At 43.7% G+C, this 17,521-nt stretch overlaps 1 protein-coding gene across 1 annotated transcript in view; it reads left to right on the top strand.

Annotated features, from left to right (window-relative positions):
- LOC143986767 (uncharacterized) overlaps positions 1–17,521 on the top strand; it is a 126,891-nt gene that overhangs the window by 26,782 nt on the left and 82,588 nt on the right. Inside the window, exons 5-10 of the mRNA XM_077485172.1 lie at positions 2,510–2,670; positions 6,943–7,119; positions 10,159–10,300; positions 10,503–10,687; positions 13,968–14,109; positions 15,186–15,356. Of these exons, the coding sequence (XP_077341298.1) occupies positions 2,510–2,670; positions 6,943–7,119; positions 10,159–10,300; positions 10,503–10,687; positions 13,968–14,109; positions 15,186–15,356 (978 nt within the window). The remainder of the gene's footprint in view (positions 1–2,509; positions 2,671–6,942; positions 7,120–10,158; positions 10,301–10,502; positions 10,688–13,967; positions 14,110–15,185; positions 15,357–17,521) is intronic.

The raw sequence follows: 17,521 nt of genomic DNA, 5'->3' as shown, positions 1-17,521 counted from the left end.
TCCCTCCCCCTTTCTCTCCCCTTTTCCTCCCCTTTTCCTCCCCCCTCTCCCTCCCCTTTTCTTCCTCCTCCTCCCTCTCCCTCCCCTTTTCCTCCTCCTCCTCCCTCCCCCTCCCCTTTTCCTCCTCCCTTTCTGCTCTGATTCTTAACACCCCTGTCTTTAATTTCAGATGTTTATATATGTATCTCATGAGGAGGCGGTTTTTTTCTACGAAACATGTAGAGAAATTGATCATATATACATTTACACCTTGGACTGAGTTATACCTTGATTTATGTAACTATAGAAACCCATGCATATTATTATACACGACTTATATAGCGCCAACAGTTTACGCAACGCTTTACAATGTATGGGGGGGGGCAACACAATTACAGTGCAGTTCAATACAAAAGGTACAGGAGGGCCCTGTTCATAGAGCTTACACTCTAAAAGGGAAGGGGTGGTGGTACAAAAAGTAATAGCTGCAGAGAATGATTTCATCGGGGTGGCTCGGGACAGTTGTTGTTAGGTGGGTGTGGGATAGGCTTCCCTGAATAAATGAGTTTTCAGGGATCTCCTAAAGGTGAACAGGGTAGGGGCTGATCAGACAGACTGGGGCAGGGAGTTCCAGAGGATGGGAGAGGCTCTGGAGAAGCCTTGAAGGCGAGCGTGAGAGGAGGTAACAAGGGAGCTAGAGAGCAGGAGGTCCTGGGAGGAACGGAGGGGATGATTTGGGCGATATCTGCAGATGAGGTTGGTGATATAGATGGGGCGATGTTGTGCATGGCTTTGTATGTTATGGTTAGCGTTTAGAATTTTACACGGCGGGGTAGGAGAAGCCAGTGAAGGGATTGGCGGGGGGGGGAGTCACAGATTGATTAGTGAGGTGTATTAGTCTAGCAACAGCATTCATAATAGACTGAAGGGGGGATAGCCTGCTTAAGGATAGGCCATTAAGGAGAGAGTTGCAATAGTCAAGGCGGGAAATAATCAAGGAGTGAATGAGTTGCTTTGTGGTGTCATTAGTCAGGAAAGGTCGAATTTTGGAGATATTGCGGAGGTGAAGGTGGCAGGATTTAGCCAGTGATTGGATATGGGGGCTGAAGGAGATGTCAGAGTCAAGGATTACACCCAGGACCCTGGCATGTGTGGTTGTGTTGTTGATATTAATGGTGAAGTCACAGGGGGGAATCGTGAAGGAGGAAATATTACAAGCTCAGTTTTAGAAAGATTGAGTTTGAGGAAGTGGTGTGACATCCATACTGACATGTCATTCAGTAAGTTTGAGATCTGTGAGGAGATCGAGAGGGTGAGCTGAGGAGTGGAGAGATAGAACTGGGTGTAGTTGGCATAGAGGTGATATTGGAAACCATAGGAGGTTATCAGCTGGCCCAGGGAAGAGGTATAGAGTGAGAATAGAAGGGGCCCAAGGACGGAACCTTGGGGTACCCCAACAGAAAGAGGAAGGGGAGCGGAGGAGATGGAATTGTACGTGACACTGAAAGTGCGCTGAGATAGGTAGGAGGAGAACCAGGATAAAACAGAATCGCAGAGGCCAAGGGAGTGTAATTTGCTGAGGAGGAGCAGGTGGTCAACTGTGTCAAAGGCAGCAGAGAGTTCTACGAGTATGGAGTAGTGCCCATTGGTTTTAGCCATTGGTTTAAGTCATTGGTGAGTTTTATTAGGGCAGTTTCGGTAGAATGTTGTGGGCGGAAGCCAGACTGTAGGGGGTCGAGAAGGTTGTTGTCCATGAGTTAGCGACTCATATGTTCATGGACAAGACGTTCGATAAGCTTGGAGGCAAACGGGAGCATGGAGATGGGACTTAAGTTGTTCAAACAGGTGGGGTCTAGTGAGGTTTTTTTGAGTATGGGGGTAACCAGTGCATATTTGAGCAGGGAAGGAAAGGTGCCGGAGGAGAGGGAGAGGTTGAAGATGTGGGTTAGGGAGTTGAGGATAGAGTGGGAAGGTGGTCGCAGTAATTGTGAGGGGAAAGGGTCAAGGGAACAGGTAGTGAGGTGGGCCATGGAGAGGAGTTTATTAACTTCATCTGTGCTAACTGGGCAAAAAGAGGAGAGTATTGAGTGTGCTATTGGACCTGTTGTGTTGGATAGGGGAGGAATTTGAATGCTGGATATCTCCTTATGAATTGTGTCGATTTTATACTGTATATACTTTCTTATCTTAAGTCTGCTCCAGTCCAGTCATGTGACCCCCTTTGTCTGTAGTTGCGGCTGCAGTGGAGAGGAGAGAGTGCTCATCAATGGCTGGGAAATTGAGCAACAATGGCTTCATGCATAGGCTCCCATGTCACAGTCATTGTCTTGTCGGCACTCACTCCTCTCCACTGCAGCTGCTGCTGGTTGACACACACACTGAGCTGGGGCATGCTAAATATAGGTAAATATATACAACTTTCTTACATTGGTTAGTCAGCATAAGATTTGGGGAGGGAGGGGGACATTTTAAAGATTAGTTGAGGTTAGGCTGGAATTCTACTTTAATATTATCTTTACTTGTATTCCAGCAAAACCATTTGAAAATACCATGATCATGAATGCTGCTGTGGCCAATATAATTGTGTCCATATTGCTTGGTCATCGCTTTGACTATGATGATCCAAAACTTCAGAGGCTTTTGACAATAATCAGCGATAATGTCAGAATTGTTGGTTCTCCAATGGTTTTGGTAAGGACAATTTTACTGCAACATCTTAACATGGTACTGTTGGATAACCAGAAGTATATAGCCTATGAAACCATAAGTTCAGTAAAAAGGGAAAAAAACTGTGTACCATCATCCAAAAACTGAGAAATAAGAAGATAAGGAGGTTGGTCTCCAGTCAAACCCCCAAGGAAAGGGCAAGTGGACTATCGCGGTACAAAGTTAGATCAATGTAGATTCAGATTATATGATAAATACATAAAGTTTTATTAATACAAAATTGATAAAAAACAACATATAATCAAATGCATGTTAAAATGCATGGTAACGATCCATGTATATCACCAGTATAATGGTCCCAAGGAGGGAAGGATCACATTGGGATAGTTGATCATGGCTAACATATCTCAACTAGTTTCATGGTCTAAATGCCACTTTGTCAGGAAGAATATCTGCAATTTAATTAACAAGTGATCAAAAATCAGTACATTTAACAAAATACACAGATTTTATTTGAATTATAACAATAGAAATGTATGTATACATGGGGAAAGAGTGATGGCTCAGGTCAAAACAGAGCAACGTATACCACCTAGAATGTGCAAAACAATGGACTTGTAAATAGGTTATGGTAAAACGATTGAAATGGGTAGGCTACACATATGGGAGGTAGTGGTTGATGCAAGCACAAAACACAGGAACCCCAGCTAGTGTTTCCTATGGGAGAAACAGATACCAAAAGTTGGGTCAAGAAAGACAAGTCCAGCTCCGCCAAGCAGAGCAAAGTAGTGGCTCAAGCAATAAAGTAGACTTACTGGAAGGTTCTGAGCAGTAAACCCACCGTGGGCCCATTTCCACGGCACTTGAAAGCAGGCAAGCTGCTTAAAAAATCCTCAACCCAGTGATGAACACAGATGCCGGCCGTTGCTGGCGTGTGACGTCACTGGGTCTGATTTCCCATATGGCACACGCGCAAAGGAGTTACACGCCCATCCTAATGGCCGAAGGGCGGAAGGCCGAGCCAGGACGTTCGCAAGTGAAGATGGTAGTCCGAGGGAAGCAGGACACATTCTCCTACCAGGAAGATCATCAAGCTGCCGAGGGGAAACAAAAAGGGGCACAGGCAACATCTAGTGGTGCCCTGAGAAAAGGACAGGTAAACAGCAAGGCTCAAGTAACAAAAAATCAAAACATGGTATACATCACATAATAAAAAATACCCATTGAAATGCAAGGTTATATACAGCAGTGAAAAAGATATATGTATAATTGATATAAAAATTTTCAGTGTAAGATTACCACATTGAAACCAAATAAACCAATATCAAGGAGGTTAAATGACAAATTGGGAAGTCAGGCCACAGGAGATAAGTCATAAATTAAATCTAAAGTAAAAATGAGAAGAAGAAAACAGGAAAATAGGGAAATCCAACAATACATTGGAACAATAATGGTAAGACCTAAAAACCTATTCAAAAGGCTGGACAACCAATTGTTTAAAGAAAAGGTTAAATGAGCTAACCACATTCAAGCCGGGTGGAATAGTTACATTGAGCCTCTCGATCAAGAGGGTCTTCGGCTGCAACAGAATCTTGTCGCAAGTGGGGTACCACTTCCAATGCCAGGAATTTGACCGCCAAAGAGTTAAATCTGTGGTAGAGGCCAATATGCCAGCTGATGGTGTTAAGTTTACCATTAGTGGAGCAATAGAGGTGGTCTCCAATTCTTTAGTCTTAGTTCCCTGATGGTCTCACCTACATAAAAATCCTTGCAATTGCAAAGCATTAGCTAAATTACCCCAATTGTACCACAGTTGGTTGGGGTGCGGGGGGGTTAATATTTCCCCATTATAGGTAGCTTGTAGGTAGTACCCTGTAGGATCCCGGGGCAGTGTGGGCATTGCCTACATTGGGAGGTGCCTCTTGGGCCTGAAGGACGGCTGACATTAGACTGATAATGGCTGCTGGTTAGGCAGTCTTTTAGGGAACTAGCTCTCTCAAACACTAGTTATGGAGTTTTTTTAATGTGTTTTTTTTTTTAAGATATGATGGCCAGTTACGAGGTGCCAGTGTTTGAATAGAACATTGCGTAACTAGCCCTGATGGGCTGAAAATTCAGTGACAATCTTAACTGTATCGCTGTATCTGAGCATCTGGAGCATGGAGGATAATATAGTAAGGATGTTCTAGTGCGAGCAAGTGCCCTATTAAAGGCCCTTCTCAGATTGGTCTGAGAATAGCCTCTAAGTAGCAATCACTCACGTAGAAGGGCAGCCTGAGTATAGAAATCCTCATCTTACGTGCAGTTCCTGTGCAGTCGCAAGTACTGCGCATAAGGGATACTGCGCACAAGGGGTCTGGGATGTGCCCTTGAAGCGTGTTGCCAGCTGTGGGTTTTTGGTAAAGATTAGTACCTATTGGTTCCGTCTGGGTTCTTGATGATCAACAGATCCAAGAAAGGGATCTGTGTAACATCAAGATTAAATGTAAAGTGTAGGTTCATAGAATTGATATTAAGTACCTGAATAAATTCCTTTAGCAAGGCTGGAGACCCTGTCCAGACCAGGAATGGATTGTCTATAAATCTATACCAGCATACTATAGACTGTAAAAAGGTGGTATACTGGTCATTGGAAAATATAATTCTGTTCCAGACTCCCAAATAGAGATTAGGTTAGGACGGGTCACATGATGTGCCCATGGCTACGCCCTGAATTTGCAGAATATGTTCATCTTCAAAGACAAAGTAATTCTGAGCAAGAATAAAAGATAATAGGTGTAAAAGGAATCGATTTTGCTCCATCAAGAAGGACTTGGCCATCAGGACTCCCTGCTCATGGGTGATGCTTAAGTACAGAGCCTCAACATCAATAGCCATGAGGAGGGAGTCCCAAGGAACCTGAATCCCCATGATGTGCTTCAATAGATCTGTAGTATCACAAATATACGATGCTATACTCAGTACGTGGGGCTTCAGGAAATGTCCACAAACTTGCTGGCATTGTCCATGAGGGACCCGATGCCGGACACAATGTTGGATAACTTTTCCTTGTAAGGTGGCCCTAAATTTACATAAAGCGCAAAGTTTCATGTGTCTTTTTTTTTAGCCCTGTATTTCTTTCATAGCACCAGAGGATCCAAAAAAACACAGCATATTAGGCAATTATCAACCAAATAACATTCTGGCCTATTAGCCACCTCTATCCACCTTTTGGTTGCCAAAATTGACTTTACTGGCCAATAGGGAGGTGGAAGGACGTGGGCCACTTATTGACCAGGAAGCTGTTTCAGAACAAGAGAAGTGCTACTGTGTATCATTCAAACAAACAGGTAAGAGCAGATACTAAGATTACCACCCTGGAAACAGAACAAGAGGAAGGTAGCTATTTGGCATGCTCTCGCCATGTGATGAGATATAATTTTCAAACACAAACACTTAGGGCTGCCAGTGGAATTCATTGGACCTTGTAAAGCTTACCTAACAGGCTTCTCCACACACACAGGGTGTAAAAACGTTAAGGCAGCCAGGGGAGAGAAATGGGCAGCATGCAGAGCATGCCATGGCAAATTATGAGTGTGGTAAACTGTGAGCCTATGTACAGAATGCAGGGGTCAGGTGTGGGTAGCGTTCAGAGTGCAGAGGTTAGGAATAGGAAAAGTACAGAGGTCAGGATTGGGTAAACACAAAATGCAGGGTCAGGTGTAAGTAAGATAAAGAATGCAGGGGTCAGTAGTGAGTAATGAACAGAGTACAGGGGTTTGCTGTATGCGGGGGTACAAAGCTTATATAGTGAGTGTACAGCAGTTCCTGAAATGTGATGAGACATACCTTTCAGGGCCCCAACAGATGACAGCCAGCAGCAGGATCCATAGATCAAGTATGGAGAAGTAATACAGACACAGTAGACCTTGATGTCAGTTGTGGCCTCAGCTCTCCAGGGAGGGCAACAAACACCTATTCACACTTCCTTTCTTTGAAGAGAGGTAAATGGGTGGTCTCTTCCGATCAGCAGCTTGTGAGTTGGGCCTGGAGTGTTTCATTCTCCTCCAGTTTCCAGCAGGATCCCATCAGAAATAATGGGACATGATCTTGTATGATGCTGCACTGAGGCCTCCAACAGGCAGCCCTGGCAACCATTGTGTCAGTGGAGGAGCCCAATATTAGCAGCCTGCTTACACTGCTTGCATACAAGCTATATACTGTATCTATTTGAGGCCTAAAATTAGTGTTCATATTATTCACATAATATGGTTACTTATCATTATCAGGAAACTTACTGTATATTCTTTATTTTAGTTGTACAATGCATTTCCATCTCTAGTTCGATGGCTGCCTGGGAGTCACAGAAAAGTCAATCTATATGCAGATGAAATGCACACTTTTATCAGAGAAACCTTCACCAAACAGAGGAATAATCTGGATGTCAATGATCAGAGGAATTTTATTGATGTCTTCCTTGTCAAACAAAAGAAGGTATATGTCATTTTATATGGAACGTACTTGCTTCTACCTGGCATTTTTATTAAAGTTGTAAGGCCCCTTTCACACATGTGGAACGTATGTCCGTATTTCATCCATCCGTTTGCGGATGAAATACAGACATACATGCATCCCTATGGGATAGTGGGTGTCTGTGGATGAACATCCACAGACACCTGATATCGTCCGTTTCCGCAATGGTCCAATTCTGCAGACGGTGGAAAATCCTATTTTTCTATCCATCTGCAGATCGGATGAACACGGACAGGCGGTCCGTGTTCATCCGATCCCCCATACAGGAGAGCGGAGAGCTGACAGGGTGGTCTCTGCACAGTGTGCAGGGACCGCCCTGTCATCTGCCGGCTCAGAGGGGATAAATGGAGCGATCCCCACTGAGCAAGCGGATCATCACGGGGAGGATCCAATAGGACCGTGTTGTCGGATAATCCGACCGTGTGTGGGCACCATCGGACTGATACTCCGACGGACTAAGTTTTCCAGCTGGGCTATAAAATTTTCCGACAACATGATCCGATCGGACAAAGTCCGATCGGAATTCTCTACACACAATCGGACAAAGTGCCATGCATGCTCAGATCAAATTCCTAGACCAAAGCTATTGGCTACTAGCCTTAACGTAGTCCCATCGTAACGAAATTACGTCATCATGTTCTGAAAGATCGGATTTTCCGACAACTTTTTCCGACCGTGTGTATGCAACAGTTTCGGACAAAATCCGTCGGACAAAATCCAACGGATTTGGTTGTCAGAATGTCCGACTGTGTCTACAAGGGCTAATGGGGAAAGACTCACCTGATGGTTTTAGCAGCAAACCAAGTAGAAAGCTGGGATATCCTGGAATAGTCCAAGCAGGTCTGTCCTGCACTTTCATTCAGCAAGGCATTATATAAACACGTCATTAATTGCAGGAGGGCTTTGTATGGCAGGTCCATGGCATAAAACAGAAATAAAATAGCTGCTCATCCAAACCACTAAAAAAATATGTAATTTCCTGACTAACAGGATATCCCCTAATGAGTTACATAAAACAGACAGCACATATGCTCTTAGTGTACTCTCAGTAGTCAGCCTTTTCACCAAGCATCAGACTATCCACCTTGGGATCTTTAGGAAATCATAGTTTTTGAGATTGTGGTGAGGAAAGGGGTGAAGCAGGGGGATGAACAAAGTGTGCAAAAACCGAAAGGAGTTAAAAGATAGGATCCAGAGTTTACAGCATAATTTTAATCAATATAAAAAAAAACAGTAATTTTTTTAGGCCAAAACAGACTTTCCCCTAGCAAGGAGAATATGTATATATGAACAAAAATGAATACTAAAAAAAAATCTGCAAAGTAGAACTATGTTTCTTTAGAAATGTTTATTACTATTTGTATTTCAAGGGAAATACCGCAACTTCACATAGTACCAATAGTTTGCAACCAAAAACAGAGGTCAGCAACCTTTTTCCACTTAAGGGCTGGATTCAATGTATGTGAATGCATGGAGGGCCGCATTCACCTGCTAATAAATGAAGATAATAAAAATCCTAACATAATAATAACAGTACAGGTATACCTCACTTTAAGGTGCTTCACTAATACAAAGCAAGTTTACCCTGTGGGAGTATCTGGCTGGGGATGTTACTGCCCCCACCCCTCCCACATCCTGGCAGCCAAGGGTGGCTAACACCTGCCCTGCCAGCCAGTATGGTCTGGAGATGGGGTTCCTGTCTCTAGGGAAAATGGGGTTCCTGACCTAAGGGGAGATGGGTTCTCTGTCCCCAGGGGTGAAGAGGTCCCTGTCCCAAGTGAGATGGGGTCCCTGACCCCAGGGGAGATGGGGTCCCTGTCCCCTGGGAAGGAGTCCCTGTCCCCAGTTGAGAAGGGGTCCCTGTCCCTGGGGGTGATGGGGTCTCTAATAGGGTCCCCCTTATTACAGTGTCCTCTGTACCCCCATAACAGTGTCCACTGTCCCCTGCACCCCCCCACTGTAGGGTCTTCTGTCCCCTGCAGCCCCCCCCCCCCCCCACTGTATGTAATATGCAAGTAATTGGCCATAAAAAGGGTATGGGGTCCGGGCACTGCCCTGGTGGACATTCATTTTTACAAGAGCAGTGCTTTTGATGATGCTTAAAGTAAAACCATAAAAATTAAAAATCCCTTTTAGTATAATGCCTGGTGGGTCCCCTTAGTCTGCCTGTTAAATGGTGCATCTGTAGCATGTATAGAACATGCTGCAGCAAAAATTACACACACATTTTAATTGACTTGCAGTTACAATTGCCAGCACCCCGATATTTAAAATAAATAAATAAATGAGCACCCCCCCCCCAGTGGAACCATACCAGGCCACATGCCCTCAACATGGGGGTTGGGTGCTTTGGGGCAGGGAGGCTCTGCCCCACCCCCACTCCAAAGCATCTGTCCCCATTTTGATGGGGACAATGGTTTCCTCTCCACAACCCTGGGCTGTAGTTGTGGTAGTCTATGGGCAAGGGCCCCCCAGATCCCAGCTCCTACCTATGTGAATGAGAATGGGGCATGTACCCCTACCCATTCAACAAAAAAGGGTAAAAAAAAAAAACAGTAGACAGATTTTTGACAATTCCTTTACAAATAAAATAAAAAACAATGACGCCTGATTCGACATCCGTCACCAACACTGAACCCGAAAGAAAAAAAACGCCGTCCATGAAGGCTGCCTACTGGAGATTCCGTCATTTGACAGCTCTTATATAGCTAAGCGGCAAAGCCACCTGGGCGATGTCACTTGGTGGCCCGCCCCCCTGTGATGTCACTGACCCAGCATGCACCTGCAGTTTGTTGAAGTCAAGTGGGCACCCCATAACTTCCCATCCCTATCCAAGTTAATAACCCCCCTAATAAATAACAAAAAATAAACTGTTCTCTGACTCTGGGTGCTTGTGAAGTTTCAGCGCCCGTGGCTGTGCAGGAGTGGGGTATTCATGTTAATCTGCAGCATATAATATCTTAAGCGAATATAACATACTCTGAATTATATGAATTTTAGGAAAAGCCAAATCCAGAGTTATACTTCAATGATACAAATCTAACAATTCTGGTGGCAGACCTGTTTGCTGCTGGAATGGAGACCACTTCCACCACCCTCCGATGGGGCCTCCTGCTGATGATGAAATACCCAGAAATACAAAGTAAGTCATTTATTTGTGCCCTATTTTCTTTGTGCATAACTATAGTATTATCCATATGATGAATTAATATCTGTCTTCTAAATTGCTGTTAAAATGACTTGGTGATCCTTTACCTTACAAGAAGATTGGATATGACAGAATATATCTAAGGAGATATACAAAACCCCTTAGGTAAACCACTGTGCCTTTCTTTCAATTCCAGAAAATGTTCAAAAAGAAATTGAAAAAGTAATCGGTTCTGGAGAAACTCGATTGATACACCGAAAAAAAATGCCATATACTGATGCCGTTATCCATGAAATCCAAAGATTTGCCAATATCATTCCAACAAGTATTCCACATGCCACTACTCAGGATGTGACTTTTAAAGGATTCTTTATACCCAAAGTAAGTGTTACATATTCTCTTTCATTCATTACTAGATTATAAAACATGAAAGGCATTTGTTACCAATTTATGAACAACTCCAGAACTACAGTCAAGTGTTGTTCATATGGAGGGAAAACTTGCCCAACTTCAGACCAATTTTCTTTTTTTTTTAGTTTTGAATAGACTTGGGGAGAGGAAATAATTATATCACATTTTATTCCTCTTTGTAACCCTGTTTGGGAGATTTCACCTCACTTTCTGTTCCTGTTACAGGACTCTGAAGAATGCTGTGGATGTTGACTCCGAAGTCACAGGCCACACTGCCTATTTCCATGACTTGTGTTGTCAAACCTCACTCAGTCCTAGAAAAGTGCTTGGTACTGTGGTCCTTGGATACACAGTATTAGGTTATGGATTAGGCCTACTGGGTTGCACTCCCTTTGCTCTCTCCCAATCAACAGTCCATGTTTTACTCACAGAAAGTCGATTCCCAGGTTTCTCCATCCTCTTAGTGCCTACTTCTTCCTCCGTGCTGTCCGGCTCATCCCCGCATGGGACGCCTGGTATTCCTCCAGCACTACATGATAACTTTTTTCCTCAAGGGACCAGACGTCAGCCACCCTGGACTTGCCTCCGGCTATCTGGCTCCGGGTTCTCTGAACTCCCGGACCTTCAAGCCTCCCCCCGGAGGCTCCGGGGTCTCTGAACACCCGGCCCCCGGTCCTGAACCTCGGACTCCTTCCTTGACTTCCTCTGGACTTCCTCGGAGCATGTGACCCCCATTTTTATATGAGAGACTTCCCATTGACAATAAAGATAAACCATTGGTCAATTCTCTCACATGGGTTTCCTGCCACTCAGGCCTCCAGCAAAAGCTACTGTCCAGCAGAGGAGGTATCCCTGAGCCCAAGTGTAGGCGGCCACACCCTATACCGTTTAGGAGATATTTGCCCGAAGACAGGCACCGCTGTCTGCGGCGCGCAGGCGCACTGAGGACGGCATCGTCAATGACGAAGATGCCGCGCGTGTCGACTCCCATGCGCATGCGCGGCAGTGACGTCATCGCGGCTTCGCCGAATGACAGCGGCGGAGCTGCGAGACCCCACCGAGAAGATGGATGCGCCAGACTACAGGGGACAGCGGTGACTTCGCTGGCTCCTGTGTCAGGTAAGTGACACATAATGGGCTACTATGCAATGTATAGTAGTCCATTATGCTTTGCCTTTGCAGGGAATGAAAGAGAAAGTAAACCAATCAGGGTTTACTTCCTCTTTAATAAATAGTATATAATAATGAAATATAACCGTTACATCATTTCCAATGTACCGGAGACAATTCCCTGCACCCTGACAATGCAGCCAGGAGATAATCCTACTGCTATGTCATATTAAACATAAGGACCTTATATACAACATACACTTTTAAAATTACATTTGCAATAAAAACTATAATTGTAATTTTACCCGTGATTTAACAGATATACAGAAACACCCATCATATAAAAAAAACTGTAAAAATTCATAAACAAACTCTAACAAGTTAGACCAACATGATATCAGTAAAAAAAGGCCCTAGTGAACCTGCAATAATTCATACATGGTTTACACCAGGTTAATAACCAGATTTTCTTACTCTATGTTCAAATATTTTATACGCAATATGGAATATTGAGCATATTAAATTACATCTATAAATTCTATAAGAAGCCTAATGTGGTTAAAGATAAAATCAATCCTCAAGCCACATAAGGCCATATTTTTTAAATAAACAGTATTACGCTATGCCAGTTCCCCTTTTCTCTTGCATGATGCACTTTATGAATTACCCTATGGAAAAACGGGGGACAGGAGTCATTTTCAAGTCTCAGAGGATTACAGGCTTTAGTGCCTGTTGCAATTGCATCGTGCTTGCAGGTATCTAAGGACTGGAGATCATCTTATGGTGTATGTGCACTCAACTTGTATGGTCGACCATGGCAAGGCCTGTTCTGAGTGAAACCTGTCCTGTTAAACAGCTGTATTGTCTTGGCCACTATGCTGCAGCTCAGTTTCACGAGCTTGCCAATCTTCTTATAGCCTAGGCCAGGGATATGCAATTAGCGGACCTCCAGCTGTTGCAGAACAACAATTCCCATGAGGCATAGCAAGACTCTGACAACCAAAAGCATGATACCCAGAGGCAGAGTCATGATGGGACTTGTAGTTTTGCAACAGCTGGAGGTCCGCTAATTGCATATCCCTGGCCTAGGCCATCTTTATGTAGAGCAACAATTCTTTTTTTCAGATCCTCAGAGAGTTCTTTGGCATGCGGTGCCATGTTGAACTTCCAGTGACCAGTATGAGACAGTGAGAGCAATAACACCAAATTTAACACACCTGCTCCCCATTCACTCAAGAGACCTTATAACACTAACGAGTCACGTGACACCAGGGAGGGAAAACAGCCAATTGGGCCCAATTTGGACATTTTCACTTAGGGGTGTACTCACTTTTGTTGCCAGTGCATTAGACATTAATGGCTGTGTGTTGAGTTATTTTGAGGGGACAGCAATTTTACACTGTTATACAAGCTGTACACTCACTACCTTACATTATAGGAAAGTGTAATTTCTTCAATGTTGTCACATGAAATTTTTTTATAAAATATTTACAAAAATGTGAGGGGTGTACTCCCTTTTGTGAGATACTGTATATACTAGACTAATTGTGTGTGTGTGTGTGTGTGTGTATATATATATATATATTAAATACACTGCCACTAGCTGAATAACCTGCCTGTTTAATCTAAATCAAGCTATCTCTCTGTCCACACCAACAACACTACACATGGCCGCCATGTAAGCAGACTTATATAGTGTGGGGTGGGGACTTAGTCCCCCTGAGCCATGATTGAACAAAGGCACCCTGCCGTTGGCCAATTATGGCTCTCTTAGCAGAGGGTGCTGTGGTTGGCCAAAGTATGCAGTTCGGGTGCATGCTTTGGCCAATCACCATACAACAATTCACTGTGATCTCGCAGTGCATTATGGGGCATTCCGCAGCACTCAAATTTGCCGCGAATACCCCATAATGTTAATGGGTGAACACCTGTCGTTCGACCCGAATATCAAGCTCATCCCTAGCTGTGAGTAACGTCTTACAATAGACCTTTAATGCAACAGACATTCTGTGTGTTAGAGACAGCTAGGAGTTATGATGGGTGTGTCTGGGGATACGTTTCCTGCATTGCAAATAGGTGATAATAATAACAACTGCTAACTATGATCTATTCAAATATCTATCTCGTCTATACTTTGCAGGGAACTCACGTAATTCCATTACTATATTCTGTCCTACGAGACAAAGATCATTTTGAGAAGCCGGAAGACTTTTACCCTCAGCATTTTCTAGGCTCCGAAGGAAACTTTGTTAATAATGAAGCTTTTATACCATTTTCTGCAGGTAAACCAAAGGAAGGAACTATAAACTCTGACAGTGACCAAAACAAGGACAGACTAATGCCATGTACACAGGATCAGACTTTCCAGCGGACCAGAGTCCATCGGACAATACGATCGTGTGTGGGCTCCAGCTGACCTTTTCTTCCCAAAAGTCCGGCGGCCTAGAAATAAGACTGGCTTCAAGTTTGTCCGCGACTCGGCTTTTAGCGCACAATCCGTTCGTCCGTGTGCTAGTCCGACAGACTAAAACCGACGCTAGGGCAGCTATTGGCTACTGGCTATGAACTTCCTTATTCTACATCATCACGTTCAAATCCGTCCGACTTTTGGAGTGATCGTGTGTGGCCAAGTCCGTTCGTTTGAAAGTCCGGCGGACCTCAGCTGCAAAGTCCGTCAGATTGCCCGCCGGACCAAGTGCATCGAAAAGGCCGGTCGTGTGTACGCGGCATAAGTCAGCAGAGGTCACCATTGGAAAGATTATAAATGGGGCCACAATGAATAATTTCAAACTGCACAGTTTGATAAAATGGGAAGATGGGCAAAAATGTTAAAGGGCCAGTCTATCCCAAAGTAATATTTGACCAAGCCTGAAGGGCTTGGTTTTTGGATACTCTACTAGTGAGAATTCTTTGCCCTCCTAAAAAAAAAGTCTTGGGTTATCCCTTTTCAATGCATGTCCTGTGGTGTGGCCAGAATAGGTCAGCCACATTCTACAAGTACTCATCCTAATTGCATCTCACTCTCGCATATGCTTGTCTTTGGCAAGCATAAACTACAGGAGATTGTTTTAACAGTACTTTTTATTGATTTGTGGTGACAAAAAAGATCTGTCAATATTGATTGGAGGAGCATAGTACCCCATTGGGGCTCTAATAGTGCAGTGCACAAACCCCTACAATGGTGGAAAGGGTATAGAGATGATGCATGTAGAGTTTGCTAAACAAATTTCAACATGTGCCCCAACTTTACCTTTACAGACATATAGATGCAAAGATCTCTATCCTACAGCTGTAGAAGGTAATGTTTTTCTTTAGTCATTCGTTTCATAATGATTTTATACTTTGTTTCTGTTCCAAGGTAAAAGAAGTTGTGCTGGAGAGACACTGGCTAAAATGGAACTGTTCCTCTTCTTTACAACACTGCTGCAAAATTTCACCTTTCAGGCTCCACCTGGAGCAAAACTGGACCTCATGGGTGCTGTTGGCTTCACAACCCCTCCACGGAAGCATGAGATCTGTGCAATTCCTCGTAATTAAAATGAACTGGTAGTAAATATATGAAAAATAATTGTGGACTGGGCTTTGTCCTTTCTGAAAGTGAACCATTTTTTTTATATGTAGAAGTGGAGTGGAAAGTTAGCATATAGCATTCAAAGACACCTTTAGAAAATTGCATGTATGTTAATAATTACTTGCACGACGATGTACGTCGGCAGAATGGCACGGGCAGGCATATTGGCATACAGGTACGTCCAATCTTTAATGCCGCCCTGCCATCGCTCACGTGCCGCCGCCGGCGTGCTCACGTGCCGGTCGGGACCCCCGTGAGTCCGGTCGCGTGTCTCGCGGCTTTGATCGCCGTGGGCATACCCGCGATCGTCTCACGGGGCGGCTGAATGGAGAAATGCCGTTGTAAACAGCATTTCCCCGTTCTGCCTAGCAACTAGTGACGCTGATCTCTGCTCCATGTGATTGGAGCAGAGATCAGTGTTCACTAAATTAAAGCCCAGCCCCCCCACAGTTAGTAACCCCTAGGAACACTTAACCCCTAAACTACCACTCACTGGTTAACCCCTTCACTGCCAGTGTCATTTACACAGGAATCACTGCATTTATATAGCAGTGATTGCTGTATAAATGACAATGGTCCCAAAAATGTGTCAAAAATGTCCGATGTGTCCACCATAATGTCGCAGTCACAATAAAAATCACTGATCGCCGCCATTACTAGTAAAAAAAACATATTAATAAAAATGACATAAAACTATCCCCTATTTTGTAAATGCTATAACTTTTGCGCAAACCAATCAATAATCGCTTATTTCAATTTATTTTACCAAAAATATGTAGAAGAATACGTATCGGCCTAAACTGAGGGAAAAAAAATTTTTTTTATATATTTTTGGGGGATATTTATTATAACAAAAAGTAAAAAATAATGTGTTTTTTTCAAAATTGTCGCTCTATTTTTGTTTATAGAGCAAAAAATAAAAACCGCAGGGGTGATCAAATACCACCCAAAGAAAGCTTTATTTGTGGGAAAAAAAGGACGTCAATTTTGTTTGGGAACCACGTCGCACGACCGCGCAATTGTCAGTTAAAGCGACGCAGTGCCGAATCGCAAAAAGTGGTCTGGTCTTTGACCAGCAAAATGGTCCGGGGCTGAAGTGGTTAATAAACAGAGATGAGCTGAATGCCACAGCACAAGTTAAAATTCAGGGTAAGTTTGAAAACAACCCATATGTGATGGCAAATATATATGTCCCACCTCCATTTAAGTTGGAGATTTTACATGAGCTAATATTATTTACAATAGACAAACCTGATATCCCTGTAATAGCAGTGGGGGATTTTAACGAGGTCCTAGATAAGTCTTTAGATAGATTCCCAACGGTAATCGCAACAACGGCGGGGAACGAGACGAGACTATCTCGCTTTCTGCGGGAAGTGGGATTATGTGATTCGTGGCGTATTTGGTACCCGTTGGAGTGACAATATTCTTGTTTTTCAATGTCTTTTTTTACTCTATCTAGACTAGATATGGCCCTGGTGAATAGCCAAGCTCTGGCCTTGGTGGAGGCAGTACAATATGGCCCAAGGGGGATATCAGATCATTCCCCCTTAACATTGACGCTTATCATGCGGAATAAGCAATATCCTGGGCAATGGAAAATTGATCCTTCATGGTTAGAGATATTGGACGATCCAGAGCGTTTAATATCCGAACTCAAATACTATATTCATATTAACGCAGGAACTGCATCGGCGGGAGCAATTTGGGACTCACTAAAAGCCTTTCTAAGGGGACTCTTTATCCAGCAAATTGCTGGAAATAAAGCTAAGATGAGCAATCAGGAAGAGGAGGCTAGGAAGGCAGCACTAGGGGCAGAACAGCAGTATATTACTAACCCAACCCCATTTACTCAGAAGGTATGGTTAGAAAAGCAGCAAGGGTATAAGATGACTATCAGGAGAAAGATAGATAATAGACATATACTTTAGAGACAGGCGAATTTTGGGGAGGGTGAAAAAGTGGGTCGTCTATTGTCTCTATTGGTTAAAACAAACACTGCCCCTTCAACGGTACTTGCGGTTAGGACTCCACAGGGGGAGATCACCTCTGAACCTACTATCATTAAAAATATATTTCACCATTACTATTGTTCTCTATATAAATCTCAGAGGGGGGGAGGG

Source organism: Lithobates pipiens, unplaced genomic scaffold, assembly GCF_037356315.1.
Source record: "Lithobates pipiens isolate NorthernLeopardFrog02 unplaced genomic scaffold, aLitPip1_a1.2 Scaffold_18, whole genome shotgun sequence".
In the NCBI taxonomy this organism is placed as follows: domain Eukaryota; kingdom Metazoa; phylum Chordata; class Amphibia; order Anura; family Ranidae; genus Lithobates; species Lithobates pipiens.
Note: the sequence above shows the minus strand (reverse complement) of the source record. Positions and strands in the feature narration are given on the sequence as shown.